The sequence below is a fragment of the Thunnus maccoyii genome, chromosome 22 (genome assembly GCF_910596095.1).
Source record: "Thunnus maccoyii chromosome 22, fThuMac1.1, whole genome shotgun sequence".
Lineage (NCBI taxonomy): Eukaryota > Metazoa > Chordata > Actinopteri > Scombriformes > Scombridae > Thunnus > Thunnus maccoyii.
The window spans coordinates 8,074,062-8,089,917 of record NC_056554.1 but is presented as its reverse complement, the minus strand read 5'-3'; the positions used below and the strand labels follow the sequence as shown (position 1 = coordinate 8,089,917).

Genomic DNA, 15,856 nt, shown 5'->3' with positions numbered 1-15,856 from the left:
GGACAACTACCTCCAAGATACATGGGAGTTCAAAGGGTCCATTTTAAAGGGTCAAACTCCAGTATCACTTGGAGTAAAGAGATCACGAGCTGAAATGTGTTGGTCTCACCATAAAGCTGTTCTTTTACTACAAATAGTGTTGGAGTTTTGGCCCTTTAAAACCATAAATATAGGAATAGAAAGTTTAATCTGCTTTATTTTAAATGGTTGAAATGACATATTAACTATACAAACTTCTGTGAGAGTCTGGGTAAGAAAGACACAGGAGCTGTGAGAGGATTTATCTGCTGATGTCCCCATAGTGACCATCTGTAAATACACCACACTATAAGAGCAGGATGAAAATATACAACTTGTCATGACATATCCAGTGTTTCTATCTGAGATATTTTGTTGACAAATTAAAGATAATTAAGTCTAATGAGTTCAGCAGGTAAAAGTCAAATCCTCATATTACCATTAGTCACTTTTTTGACGCTGCTCATTGATTCATGGCACTAGTTGCCATGGTGTTCTCTTACAATGATATAATTCTGTGTATGAAATCTTATTCATTCTGAATATCGTCTATATAATAATGACTCTGACATGAGCGAATTAAAATATGGAAAGCTCAATTGATATTCATAGTGACAGTTCTACATAAACATGAAAATACAACTGGTAAAATATATTCAGTCTTTATTTACTCTCACATAACAAGCACTTCTTGTTATGGTCCATGACTTCAGAGGCTTTGATTAGGATACAAAAAGGACTCTTATAAAAATTACCACATTTATATTAACCACACTTGGGGTAATATAAAATTTATTTATATATATATATATATATGTAGTGGACAACAGGAAATTATAGCAGGCTTATTGTAAACATTATATTTTTCATTTCAGTGGGGTTTAATCATAGATTCATAGGAAAATCTCCTGGACCATTTAGATTTTGTCTATGTGTCCCCAGTTGCTGTTATAGTATAGTTCTTGAATACTATTTGACCTTTAGGTTGGGGTACTCTTTTCAAATGAAAACACGTGTGATGTGCAGATGCAACTGTAACAATAAAAAGACATACAATTGGTCTTGTTTTTGACATTGATTTATGACTATAAACTATTTTCTTCAGTTTTGCTTTCTCTCACATGCAAACACTATCCTGTCTCTCGTCTCTTCAGGTTAATCGACCTTCATAAGAACACACAGTGAGAGATAAACTTTATCTCATGAGGAAGTCAAACAGACAAGCTGTCCTATATTATTTCTGTGCACACACAGATAGGAAAAACCACGTGTTTAAAGGGTTACAACTGGTAAAATCTGAAGTGATTTGTGTGTCCCCCAGACTCTTCTCATTAATGATTAGCTGCCAGAAAGCAATGATTAACATACAGAAATGTTAATATTTCCAGAACACATGTCCACTAATCAGTCATTGCGATTCGCTGAAAATGTTCCTTTTTTTTTTGGTTACACATCAACACTTTTTACCAGTTTCATAGTGCTAAACCAAAGGAAGCAGAGCTCTTAATAGTGGACATGATGTAAGGCGCTAAGATGTTAAGACTTGCTTACACCACTGGCTAAAATCTGAAATTAACAACAAAGAATAAGGGACCCAGAAGCAGCTGAACTCAGTCACCTAAAGACAGAACTTTTCCATTCAAGCCAGTCACATCGACTTCACTGTAAAATCAACAGCTCGGCTCCCACAGTCAAACTAACAATCTGCATTACTAGGCAGTAAACTTTATGCTGAGTAATTAAAACTCTAAATAACATAAATAATTTGTTTGAAATGTTTCCGAGGCCTTATGCATGACTGAAACACATCATGTGACTGTAAAAGTCCCCAGTGAAGGTAAATGTCATACAGGCGAGATTGTCCGAAACACTGCATCAGGATTTCAGCATACAAGATATTTAGAAATGGTTTGGGGTAATTGTCCAAGTCGCTCTCTAGTTCTACTTTTTCCTCATTGATGAACGTGAAGATGATGATGGTGAGGATGATGATGTCACAGGCGTGAGGGTGACACTGTAGAGGTTGGTAATGAAGGCCTCCCAGCCGCGACGAAACGCTCTGTCCAAGGCCTGATGAGTTTAAAAGAAACACATAAAGGTCAGTATGCCAAATAGATTATCAGACATATGCTTGACCTAAAATAATTACTATGTATGAATCACGAATGAGAGCACATTTAAATATCCATCCCACAGTATCATTACGGTTCTGTAGAGATATTAGACACATAGATTAGGTGAAAGCAGGTTATGTTGTGTTGTACTGCTGCTGACGAAGGAGAAATTCGTCTACGGCTACGCTAGCAGCTGAGTGAGGCTGTATTTAGGCAGAGCGTTGAGCTAAATGCTAATGTCGGGGTGCTAATATGTTTACCGTGACAATGCTAACATGCTGATGTTAAGCAGGTATAATGTTTATGTTCACCGACTTAGTTTAGCATGTTAGCATGCTAAAATTTGCTAATTAGGACTAAACACAAAGTACAGCTGAGGCTAATGAGAATATAATGAGTATTTTGTCATAAACCAAAGTATTGGACACATAAAAATGTTGACCTGATGATGGCACTAACAGAAAGGTGAAGGGTAACTAAGTGAGTTGATTACTTCATGAGGGGGACATGATGAATGTTACTACCAATCTTCTTGCAATCCATCCAATAGTTGTTGAGACGTTTCACTAAAAACCTCAAACGTCAACCTCATGGCAGCACTCATGGAAACGTCAGATCACCAAAATCATTCAGAATCATCCTCTGGGGACCAAGACTGATGTACACACTTGTAACTGCAATACATCCAATAGTTGTTGAGGTCTGGACCACAGTGGTGAACCAGCTGACCGACTGACATTGCCATGACTACAGCCACTATCGGCAAATGGCTAATGGCCAAAAATGCTGAGATTGTGGGACATTTCTGTTATAATTTTGATCCTTTCTCTTCCTTTCTATCACTTAATTTATGGGTCTGTATTTTCCTATTAATTTCCTTGGAAGTTTCCTTTAAAGAACGTTATAGTTTAGTACTGATTAAAGGGGAAATGGAGACAAAGTTCTGAGACTTTTAGTTAGAGTTTAGTTAGTTGTGTTTATAAGTGGCTGTTGATCTCTAGAGGAATTTTCTATTTATTACTTATTCATTAGTGGAAACTCTACTCCCCATATATGTTAGTTGTATGCTCCCTTGTAGACATGCATGTTCAGCTGACCTGCTGTGCACTGACCAAGTACCAATTGAACACCATTAATTACATAGTTCTTTCCAAGGAAATTACTGATGAAAATACAGCATAACCCATTTCTCTTACATGAAATATTGTTTCAGTTCCACCCAGAACAAATATCCATCACCCTGGTTATACTTTTGCAACCCCTCCCATTTATCTTGGAGGTTTTCCGACCCCCTGGGTGGGAACCACTACCCTAAGGCTGTTGCTATTGTAACTGGTAATTTTGTGCCATTCACAAATATTAATTTACAACCAGCACTTCTCAGCTACAGAGACGCTCATTTTTCAACATATTCTGCTGACCCTTATACACAGAAACGAAAGTTCTGCGGACAAACTGAGTTTCTTTGCTATGACTGTCTTGTAATCTCACGGCAGGTCAGACTCCGAGGCCCGAGGGTGCAGCTGATTGGTTAACAGCAGTGGAATGTTTATGGTGTGGGTTTAGTAGGCAGGTCAACACTGCCGTACTTCGTTCCACTGATCAAAGCACATGATATAGGAGGCACAGGAATGTCCCCTATGTGTATGTGCGATTCAATGGAAGCAGAAAATCTTTAGAAACATGTGATTCAGGTGAAGGTACATACAGTACGGTACACTTACACCAGTTTACTTGCACAGCTGTTCCACTTATGTTAGTGAAACCTCTGTTACAGCTTAATGTTTTCATGTCATTAAACATGACGCAAAGGAAAAATCCTGTGAGGTTACCTAATGTGTTGGTGACATGCACCAATGACCACTGTACCTTGACCCTGCACGGTGGAAGTCTATTATTAAGGCGATATGATAGTTTCCATGGTGATTAATAGCCCCAGTGTGCAGTATGTGGAGGATGTCGAGGGAGAACTTTACCCCTCTGTTCCACAAACTCTCAGGACTCTGTTATGTAACCTTGAGGGGTTTAAAGTTTAACCAGGTGAGGGAAATCTGAATATGGAAATTATTTAAATGTGAGATACAGAGGCTTTTGAAAGCAGAAGTTAATAAAAGTTTTCTTATGCAATATGCTGATAACAAAATTACAGAAACAATACAAGGCTCTCATTTTCTATTCCTTTGTCTATCTGCCTCTGTCAGTTTCTGCTTCTCTCACCTTGCGGTAATTCTTCCTCTTCACCACCTTCATCCCCTCCTCTTGCTCCCTCTTCATCCTCCTCTCCTCCTCCCCCTCCTCCTCTCTCCCCCTCTTGTCTCTGATCAGGACCTGGTCGTCTGCCTCCTCTCGAACCGGAAAGTGAACGAGCGCAGGCTCCTTCCCTCTTCCTGCCTTCTCATTTTCTCCCTCCATCATCTTCAGTTTCTCCATCTCTACCTCAATCATCACCCTGGTGTCCTCCAGGACTAGGCTGTCATCTAGTCTCTCTGTGCCCAGGCTGGGCCTCTCATCTCTGGCTGTGTCATCCTCAGCTCTCTCCTCCTTCTGCTTCCTCCTGGAGCTTCTTCTCCACCTGCTGCTGCGGCGGCTAGGTTTCCTGCGCAGGAGACTCTCGCCGTCGTCTTCCATCATCCCTTCATTTAAGTCGAATGCCTCGGCTTCTTCCCTTTCATCTGCCCCAGGAATGTGCACCATACTTGGGCTCGAGCTGCTTACAACTACCCCCTCTCTGCTGCCATCATCCATCCCATCCCACCTTTCCTCCACTTCAATCCCGCCCACCTCCTCCCCTTCTCCGGTGGTCTCAGGCTCATCAAGACGACCATAGAAGCCGCTGGATTTGTCCAGAAACTTTGGGGCCCGGATGGAGCTCCGCACTGAGCTTTTCCTGGAGCTCTTGCCAATTGTCATCTTCTCTCTTTTTTTGTCTCTTCTTGTTTCTCTTTCACCTCTTGTGCCCTCTGTTGCTCCCTCACACACACACGTTTTCTTCTCGCTGGCTTTTTTTGTTACTTCTGAAAGAGAAGGAGCAAGAGAGATTAGTTTAAAGCCGGTATATAATCCTACCCTCAACTACACTCTCTGGGTCTCCCTGTTTCACACACACACAGTCTTAATCATTTCATAGCCACTGCCAAATTTCATATTAGTCAAAGTTCAGGAAAGGTGACAGACAATAAAAAAGAGATAAAAGTGGAGAGAAGGCCATAAAATGACCACAGATGGCAGATATTTCCAAATCTAATGTCAATGTCATGGCTATGTGTGTGTGTCTGCATGTTTAAAGTATGTGTAGATGTTTTGTGTAGATGCTGCTGTGAATGGTATGCTCTGTGCTCTGAGCTACATACAGTATCTGCCTTGCAATCTGTCACAAGACGCTCATGAAGCAAAATAACTATCGGCTTTTGCAGTTTTGCACCACTAGTGTGTGTGTGTGTGTGTGTGTGTGTGTGTGTGTGTGTGTGTGTGTTATTGAGGCTGGAGGTCAGAGTCAGTGTTATCAGGGTTGTGATGATAACTGGATGTCAAAACTTGAGACACAATGTTCTTACAACTGAAGACAAACACACACATGCAAACACAGAGTCAGACTTTGACACTGATTTAGCCAGTTGGAGGCTGAACGGCAGCCAAAATCAATTACATCATATTGATCAACTATCAATGTCAATGTCAGCCTAACTGTTGTCCCGTTCTCAATTATGTTAAAAGGGTACTGTACCAAATTCACCTATTTTAACAGATATGAAAAGAAGCCAAACTCAAAAGTTGGTGTAGACTAAAAAACAGGGGTGTCAATGATGTCACAACAGGTGTTTGTCACCTGATGTGACATCACTGATTTGGTTGTCACAAGAAATGAAACATACTTTATGGTTTTGACCTAAAGAGAGAAGTGCAGAAGTGATTCAATGATAATGACCCTTTAAACCTTTTCACTCACCAACCCTACATTCCTGCACAAATACTGCTCTAACGGATTACACTTCTGATTCTTCCTGTCAGTATCTACATTTGACGATAATCAACTGAAAAGATTCACAATTATAGTTGCTTATTATAGTTACTTATTTATCGTCACCCTACGGTTTTCCATTTATAGGAAAGAAAACCTACAGCATCTTTTGCAAAGACAAGGACTCAACAGTTCACGCTGCAAGAAATGGTTTGACATTTTGTGAATTATTTTTTCACCCTCTTGCTGAAGGTTAGATGAGAAGATTGATACCACTCTTATACTGTATGTGTCTGATAATATGAAGCTATAGCCAGCAGCTGATTAGCTTAGCTTAGCATAAAGGATGTAAATAGGAGGAAACAGGTAGCCAAGTTGTCCAAAGATGCAAAATTTGCTAAACAGCACCTCAAAAGCTCACTAATTAATGTGCTACAGTATATACATTGTTTAATTTATACAGACACTAAAGTGCAAATGCAACAGGTTGTAGGTTTTTTTTCTGGATGGGTTGGGGGGGAAATGAGTCAGACTATTTCTTTGCAAGGAGTGGTGACTTTCAGTGACTGTCTCACTACTCCTTTAAGAAGAATGCCATCTTTACTTAATTTGTTATATACCTGATGAAGGTCATTTAGACCAAAACATCATAAGTTAATATACCAACACTAAGCATGTTTCCCATAGTGCCAAACTCCTTTTTAAGGGAGACAGACATACCAGGATACATTTAGTTTTACTCCCAAATATGCCTTAAAGTAAGGTGAGCCTTAGTGATTAAGATCCCTGCTTTGTGTCCAGTGATAAACTCTCTCTGTGAGATATGTGTGAAGCAGGCACAGATATGCCAGGTGTAGGTAACACTTCACACAATCTGCATACTCCGTCAATAGCTCAGATTACAAAGTAAAGATAGATTACTGAACAGGAGGAGAAGAAAAAAACGAAGGTGAGTGTGAATGTGAAAAGGAAACACAAAGACAAAAGGAGAGAGCTGCAGACCTGCTTTTAAAATTCAATGACAAAATGTTGACAATGCAGAGAAAACAAACAAAATGAGTAATAGAGCAGCAAGCAGGTTAATGCTCGGAAAATCAGATCAATTTAATTTAATGTCATGTAATGGAAATAGAAGAAAGAGAGCTGTTAAGTGAATGTTGATTTCAATTTTAAAGTATCTTAAAGACACATCATATTTAAATGTAAAAGTATGTCATAATGTAGCATTAAGCAGTTCTTTCAACACAAGACAAAATGTTGAAAAGAAGGAGTTGCAAGTCTTACCTGATCTCTTGCTGTTGTCTCTTTTCCCTCTGTGTGTGTGTGTGTGTGTCAGCACCGGTGAGCAATATCTCCTCTGTGTTAGTGTGTGTGTGTGTGTGTGTGTGAGAGAGCCTGAGTGAATGACTGAGAGCCAGGAGCTCAGGATACTCCCCTCACACACAACGTCACGCATGCCAACCCTGCCCGAACCTGCTGTTCTGTCGTCACCAAATCACACACCAAAAAAAAAAAAAAAACCACACACACACATGCAGTAAAGCACTCTCACCGTGAAGGACTCTCTCTTTATGTCTGGACTCTTTCTACTTACACACACACACACCTCCTCTTTCTATTGAATTAGAGATCAAGTTCTGATTGAAAATTTGTAACACAAACATGAGATACACATGCCTGCACACACACACACACACACACAGGCAACATTTCAGCTCACAAACCACCAGAAGCAAACATCCTATTCTGGTATCAGAGCCTGTCATTTATTAACCATGAATGTCCTCAGCTGTCATAATAGATAAACCTGCAGGGCAGAGATGTGACTTTCAGTTCAACTTTCACCTCACAGGCTGAGCATCCAACCACCTTCAATATACAAACTTCTGACACACTTCATAACACAAGTGAATGATGAAAATTCATTAAAACAAGTTGAGAATATGTTTGTCATTTCTTCCTAAAATTGTCTCTTGTGTTCAGATGTTTTACATTTATGACAACCCTTTAATTAGTTTCCTACCTGTAGCTCTACAAACCAATAAATATCTGATAACAATACAGTATATCACCTGATATTCCTTTTTTTTTACAAGATACATTACTGTTGGGTCGTCCTGTCGGCCACGTCATTCAGTCAGTCACCATTCAGTGTCATCATTACATAACTTGACTTGTCCATCAAAAAGCACTCACAAGTTTAATTTGTGACAGTTAAATGTCCCTCCCAGTACATTTTTGCCACGGTTGTCAAATCAGAAATGTCTATGTTATAACACAAATAGCAGCACATACATAGTTAAGACTTTTTAAACTCTCATATATTGATACCAGCCTCAAAACTCTTGGTTCTAGTCATCATACACACCAATATATATGTATATATATATATATCTGTGATAACCCCACACCAACCCTCCGATATATCAGTCAGGATCAAATAAAATTGCCTCAACCTCAAAACATTTTTTTGTCAGTTCAAGGCAGATGAGTAAGATCATAGGTTTTGTTAGAAGAACATGAAAGTGAGCTAATTTAATGAATGTTCCTGACTTAACAAAACAAAATTGAGTACCATACATTGTCAAATTGTCTGGTCAGACGACATTTAATGACTTTTGGATGACATTAAAAGGCCTTCTCACGTTAGTAACTCATTAACAACTATAAAACATCCATAAAACCATGCATAAAAGGCATAAAAATTCTTTATTTGCACGTCCCCATGAATAAATCTTTATACTTTACCCTCCCTTTTTAAACTATTATTTTAAAACATTAAATTATTCATTATAATTCATGTCCAAATAACATCTGTAAGTGTTTTGCTTTGCTTTGAAGTGTACTATGGCCCAAGTTCAAAATGGCTGCCACTGGAAGAAGAATAAATATATCCACTAATGTGTCCAAAACACTACTCTTAGGGTGGTGTAAGCTAATGGAAAGTATGCATACATATAGATAAAATGATTTAGCATGGTGTCACTGAATGTTATCTTGCTATTTGGTTAGTAAACACCGTGTCTGGGTGGGACTGGGAGTGGGAGCAGTGTGTGTTTTAGTGTGTATGTATGTGTGTGTTGGCTAATTATCTCCATGCCTGTTGTTGTAAGGTCAGCGTCAGAATGTACAGTACCCACACGCCTTCATGTACATGCTCACACATGCATACTGTGCAACTGTGACCACACATGATTGGGGAAAGAAAAAAAAAACACACACACACACAGTCAAACATACACATTACATGAAGTGTAATAATTTGAGAAAGCATGACAGTGTAGTTGATAATTTAAAGGTTACAGACAGTAATAAAACTACTTTCTAGTGTCAAAAGTAGTCTACAGGTGTGTACGCAAATGCACTTGTATATGTGTCTGTGGATGAATCATCGTGGATTAAACATAGTGTTGGTCTGACTCTGACTTCATCTCCTCTTACTCACCTCCCAGTGCACCTTCATCAAAGTGTATTGTGTGTTGAGGTAGGCTCACACCTCCCTAAGGCTCCATGTATAGTCACCGAGTGGGCGACTTTCATCTGGAGAGGGCGTAACAGCTGTCAATCACACAGGCCTGTAGAAACCTCAGCTGTGTTGAGACATGGGTAATCATCGATGACGGTAGAGGACGCTGGGAGCAGGTTGCCATGGTCACTGTCACACAGAAACAAGTTAGGGTTTGAGCGCTGCAGCTGGATGATTAGTGCTGACTGTGATGTGGTGATTACAGAAAAAAATCAGGTAAAGAAAGTAAAGAGAGAGAAGCCAAAAACTGAACTGAAGAGACACATGACAGTGTGACACTGTTAAGTCAGAGCTGCCTCAGGCTACTGAAATATATTACCTGACATATACAGACAGAGAACAGACGTGCTGTTGGCTGGGTTTCAATAAAGCACATTCAGTGCACAATCCAGACAGACATTCAAGTTCTTGGCTGAGTCAGCAACGTTTTAACAAATCCTAACTGTGTCACATGAGAAAAAAGCGACAAACACCCTGCTACTCTTGTAACTTGCAACTTCCCAGTCTGAGATGGTCCGAAGAGTGGCCCATTTACCCAATTTGTTGTTTTGTTTTGTTTTTCAAATAAAATTTCATACACCTGGATGAAGTCCAAGAGGCTGATATCTCTGGATAAATCTGGACAAGTCAAACTAAAACTGGCTGCATGACAAGATACTACTTAATTTGGGTGGACTGACACTTTAATAAGACTGTAACAAAGGTGAAACTCAAGGAAAGTGATTCTGAGGAAGCTTCACAATGCCTCTTATTTTGCATCAGTAAGAACTCTCATTATTGGATTTAATCTTTCACAGGAACCATAAAAGGTATTTTAGTTTGGGGGTGTGATGAGCTCATACTTATAGAAACATTCAAAGTTGAATGAGTGCCAAATGTTTAAATGGCTGCATTTATATATTACTTTTATCCAAAGTGCTTTACAATGTTTCTGCTGCTCATTCACATTCACGCACACACTCACACAATGATGCTATGAAAGGTGCTGGCACAGCCATCAGGAGCAACTGGGGTTCAGTATCTTGTCCAAGGACACTTCGACATGCAGGCAGGAGGAGTTGGAAATCGAACCACCGACCCTCTGATTGGTGGGCGACCACCTCCTGATCTACCTCCTGAGCCACAGTCGCCCCAATGTAACTGTCTGAGTAGCTGCTGTATTACTGCATTATAGTAATTATTAATGATTTTGCCAGGAAACACTTGAGGAGTTAAAGACAATTACTGACAAACAAGTATCACTGAAATTTAAAAAGAGCAAGAAACAATAACAAAACTTGTTTTACATGATCTAGGTTTATTGTCAAGGCCAGGGACAAACATTATCACATTGTACAATGTAAGGAACAATTGATTACAGTAATAAATACATTATACACCAGTAGAGAACTGACTTACAGGCACTAATTACACATAAGCAGGCACTAGCTGTTTTTTACAGTATCATACAACAGTAGCCAAAAAGCACTTTTTGAGCTTTTGGGTTATTTTGCTCTTCATTCATCCAACCTCTGAGGATGTTGTGGCAGATAATCAAGCACAGCTCGAGTAGTTCATTTTATATTTGAAGCTTTTTTTTTGGTCAAAGATAGTTGTGAAATACAGCTACTGTAAAGTACCAGGGATTTCCTGCCTGTTAAAGGCAAATTGAAGTGTTATTCTGACTATCAAAGTGTGGAGATGTAACACGGACGGCGTGTTTTGTATTCTGTTATTGCATAAGGAATTTATATTCAGTAGTGCTGTTCTCTTATTTGTGGCTTCTAAATGGATACCACAAACCTTATGATTTCTAAAAAGCATCACTAAAAATATACATATAAAAATGCTAGTTGGAACTAGTGTCGTGCTTTAACCAGCATTTTGCGCTCTGAGCTCTATCTCTACGACTACACAGGGTGTGGAGCCTCCGCATATCTGTATTTGTTATGTTTGTGTTGCAGGACGGTGTTGCTAAGTTGCACCAGTTGTGCCTGTAACACAAGTGTATGAGAGTGAGATAAAGACAAGGCAACGACTATTTAGTTGGATTTTTTCCCCAGTTTGATGCATTTTGTAGCTGCTGTTTATGTAATGGATAATGTTTACTGTCAAAAAATTGGCACTATCTTTGCTCTACAATACTATTATCTTGACAGCAAATTACCACATTGTGATTACACGTGTTGCAGAAGGATTATTATCATGCGTATGATGATGATGTCGTTTTTGGCGTGTGTTTAAAAAAAAAAATTCTAAGTATCTATATGGCTGAAAATACAGATTTATAGGGACTAATCACGCAAAAACAGAAGCCATGCATGAATAAAGTGCTCCGTTGTTGTATCTCAGTCAAAAATTGGTCAAGATGTTGGTGGCTGCACTGATGAAGGTACAGGAACCATCACAGGGGACAGAAACAGGAAGCTGAGCCAGACCTGGTGTAGTTCACCATAAAAAAAACATCTAACTGCTATCAAGAATGAGTGACACCGTAGGATTTCCACTGAGCACAAGTAAACATGTAAAACTCTACCAATGATACATAATAATCCAGCTATAATCAAAAGTGGACCGGTTGTGTGACAGCATGGCTCTGCAAAATATAAGACTGGCGCCCCCATCTGGTGATTATTTCAACTCCAGATTCCTCATCCTCTTCACTGCTGGACAAAGACGAATTAACTAACTCACTAAAACTAAGAGAGACCTAAGGAGACTGATATATACACTAACGTACAGTCAGCACAGTTGCAACAACACACACACTCACTCAATACACACACACACACACACTCACATTACATTTTACCCGACACACACAAAAAAAAACAGACAGTCAAAACCAGGTAAATTTAAATGTCACCTCTAACCAATATTTTCTTCTTCTTCTTTTTTTTTTTTTTTACAGTATTTACAACGCAGTAACATATGCAGCATTAAACAGCAGAGTAGGCTGTGTGTGTGTGTGTGTGTGTGTGTGTGTGTGTATGCGTGTGTTTGTGTGTGTTAGTGTTCCTCAGACCTCCACAGCCGGGTCTGAACCCAGTCCCTGAGCCTGCAGAGCCTCCTCTCTCTTCATCTTGGGTTTCTCTGTCCGTGTGTGCCACACAAGGACCTACAAATCACACACACACGCAAAATGAATGGATATAAAATCAAATACAAAATTGTGCCTAAAATCACACATGTCCCAATTAACCTCTGAAAAACCTCTTTCCAGTTTCTATAATACATGTAACTAGTCTACAAAGACCATATTATAAATATATTCAGTATTTCATACATTTTGGACTTTCCCAGCTTTCCTTTTTGATGATTTACAAGTTTTACTGTCTCTCACTCTCACACACACACACACACACACACACACACACACACACACACATATACACTCGTACTTTAGAGCAGTTGTCCGCTTTGGGCTCCAGTTCATCCATGGTAACCAATCCCTGAAGGAAGCTGCTTTCCAAGAAACCCATTGGTGCATCTCCATCGAAACAAGCCTCTGGATTGGCCAGGACCAGTTTGAGGGACACAGCAAAGCCGGCCATGTCCATGGGGAAGGGGCGACTGGGACGCCAGCCAGTATGAAAGCGAATCACCTGAGAACAATCATCAAAAATACAAATAAAATACTCTGGTTGGTGATAATCTGCTTTCAGTGTTTCTGATGACGTATTAAGAGGCATGCTAGATTTCTCCTGGAGAACACAGATTTCTTGGCCATGTACAGTATACATGCAACCAGGTTTCTAATCAGCTATTTATAAGTGTGCATGTGCAGGACAAAACAATGCAGACAAAGAAAGTTACCACAGAACAGCTGGATGGAAGGAGAGATAATTAAACAGAGCATGTGTTTTTAATCCAAAGTCAGATGAAAACTAACTAACACAAGTCATGAGATTTGATTACAGCGTCATTAGTTCCACAACTGTCATAACAACACCTACCTTTCCTCCTTCCACCACAGGCCTCTCATACTTCATCCCTCCAACCAGCCCCACCGGCCAAACCGACACTCGCTGGGTACTCCTCATCTGACACGAGACAAGAGGAACATTTGTTTTCCTTTTCCAGTCACGGCACATTTAACCCTCACACGCGTCCTCAGCTGTAGACTTTGCAGACATCAGTGACAACCTAAACTAGTTCCTGCTGAGAAATCCTAAAAATAAACACCTCCTCAAATATCTGCAGGCTGTACGTGTTATCATCATCAGCGAAGTAAACCACTCCCTGCTGGTTGTATCCTCCCTGCTGAGCCCTTCTGTCTTCTCTGAGCCACCGGAGACCCTCGTTCCTCTGCTCGACTCCGCGAGGCTTCAGCCAGCTGGGGTCACCCTGGTGTGGAGAAAAAGAATTCAGACTGATAATTGTTAAAACTGTTCATAATTAAATGAGGAGAATGTTTAAATGTGCGATGCTGTCCTGTCTCCACCCACCTCCTGCAGTTTGCGGTCCTTGGCGGTGGGCATGTGTAGGTGTGTGTAGGTCAAGCCGCTCTTGACCAGGAGGTCGGTCACCAGAGGAGTCTTGTGCGGAGAGTCCTCCACCACGATCCAGTGAAGCTGAGGAACATGGAGGAAGGTCTGAGACAGACGAGTCAGCTCAGCCTTCTGCACCAGCCTGGACAGACAGAAAACACAGTGACAGTGTGTTTGGGTGTGAAAATGAAATGGAGGGTAGTGAGCAGAAAACGTAGCAAGGAAATCTGCCCGTCAGGCTACCTTGCGTATGTCGGGGTGATGACAAAGATGGTGGGAAGGGTGGGCTTGGCTGGCTGTTTCTGGGGCTGTTTGGTCGCCTCCGACTTCCTCATCTGCTCCTGAAGACGGTGCAACTCCCCCCTCAGCCGAGATATGGTACGGTCTTTAGGTATGTCGTGCTCTGTGCAGTCGCAGCGCTGACCTGCATAACATTAGGAACAAAACAGACGGTTTTATGTACAAAAGCAAAGAATTTGAAGTTTTTTAATCTGCTGTGTCTGATTGGAAACAAGTTGTTTTTATCCTTTCATTTTTAACTGTATGCTTCCTTTATTATATGTCAAACTATCCATCTATCTGTACTGTTGTAGAGGAGTGGAGTGTGCCGTGAGATGTTCGGCCCTGATTTGATTTGTACCACAGTGACTAGAATTTTACCCACATTACTTCACTTCTCCACATTCAGACAGAATTGATGCATTGATGAACATGTTTTTCCTCCACTGCTAATGGATCAGGTCTTGTCCACTTACCAAGCTGCATCAGTGCATAGACGAGGCCCAGGAGGGAGACCATGAAGTAGAGCACAAACACAGTCTTCAGCTTCAGCTTCATCCTGGTTGCCATGGTACCCAGACCAGCTGAAAGGGTGACTAAATGTTACTAGATACAAAGCATTTTTGACTTATTTTACTTTAATTGTTTATTTGTGTCTCGGACATGCTAACCTAAACACCTAAAACTGTTTAAATGTGTTAAAATGTGCCAAATTTCAGTATCTCAACGTTTAGCTGAATAACTTTGCCATTCAGGAAAATTATGCTAATTTCTTCGAGGCTAAAAGCAGAAACGTAGAAGCTAAAGATGGGTTAGTGTGCGCTATCGCTGAGAAGGTCGGCTAATATGAAAATACATGTAACTGGAGGGTAAGTCAGTGTCAGCTAAGCTATGATTTAACAGTAAATAACTTTCATATTGAAACACTCACCAAAGGCGGGAAATGGCGGAAGACAGAAGCGCTACAGACAGTTATGAGCTTAAACCTTTATGTCATCTTGGATTAATGTGAGAAAAAGACACCTCAGTGCATCAAAACATCCATTCATTCAGCTTAGCTTGGGCATTTTTTTTTCTTTGCAGCAATGCACCAACAACTTCCGGTTTTAGCGCAACACACTAAGGAGACCCCTCAAAACATGCAAGCACACAAATAGTTCCGCATGGATGCAACACATATTTGATTATAATAATGCCTTTTTCCGGTAGAAAAATAAATGGGAAGATGTTAATGGTGCCCTTCAGTATAACATATGAAGACATACATCAATTTCCACCAAAAAAAGAATAAATAGATGAAAAGTTTAACACTTCTCACAAGACTGAAATGGTTGTTGAAGAAGAGACTTTTAAATTGGCAACTTATTGATGCATGGGTGTTCAGGAAGAAAACCTTGTATCTGTAAGAGATGGATGATTATTTTGGATGTTGCTCATTGTTATTACTATTTTTCTTTGTTATATTTTGGGTTTGTTTTTTGTTTGTTTGGGT

The 15,856-nt window shown here is 40.1% G+C and overlaps 2 protein-coding genes across 3 annotated transcripts; both read right to left on the bottom strand.

Moving 5' to 3' along the window:
• Positions 1–572: 572 nt before the first annotated feature.
• On the bottom strand, positions 573–5,044 carry sb:cb1058 (uncharacterized protein LOC394209 homolog). The gene is made up of 2 exons (XM_042401548.1): positions 4,350–5,044; positions 573–2,088 (listed from the first exon to the last, which is right to left on the bottom strand). Exons 1-2 carry the CDS (start codon positions 5,040–5,042, stop codon positions 1,960–1,962), a joined length of 822 nt encoding a protein of 273 aa, XP_042257482.1. The 5' UTR covers positions 5,043–5,044; the 3' UTR covers positions 573–1,959.
• Positions 5,045–9,527: 4,483 nt separating this feature from the next.
• Positions 9,528–15,484, bottom strand: b3gat3 (beta-1,3-glucuronyltransferase 3 (glucuronosyltransferase I)). 2 transcript variants are annotated; one of them, XM_042401547.1, is made up of 9 exons: positions 15,296–15,484; positions 14,841–14,948; positions 14,329–14,509; positions 14,044–14,227; positions 13,781–13,942; positions 13,552–13,638; positions 12,997–13,200; positions 12,621–12,713; positions 9,528–9,745 (listed from the first exon to the last, which is right to left on the bottom strand). In XM_042401547.1, exons 2-9 carry the CDS (start codon positions 14,932–14,934, stop codon positions 9,743–9,745), a joined length of 1,008 nt encoding a protein of 335 aa, XP_042257481.1. In that variant the 5' UTR covers positions 14,935–14,948; positions 15,296–15,484; the 3' UTR covers positions 9,528–9,742. The 2 variants fall into 2 exon arrangements, with proteins under 2 accessions (XP_042257481.1, XP_042257479.1); XM_042401545.1 differs by lacking the exon at positions 9,528–9,745 and having other exon boundaries at positions 10,894–12,713.
• Positions 15,485–15,856: the final 372 nt, after the last annotated feature.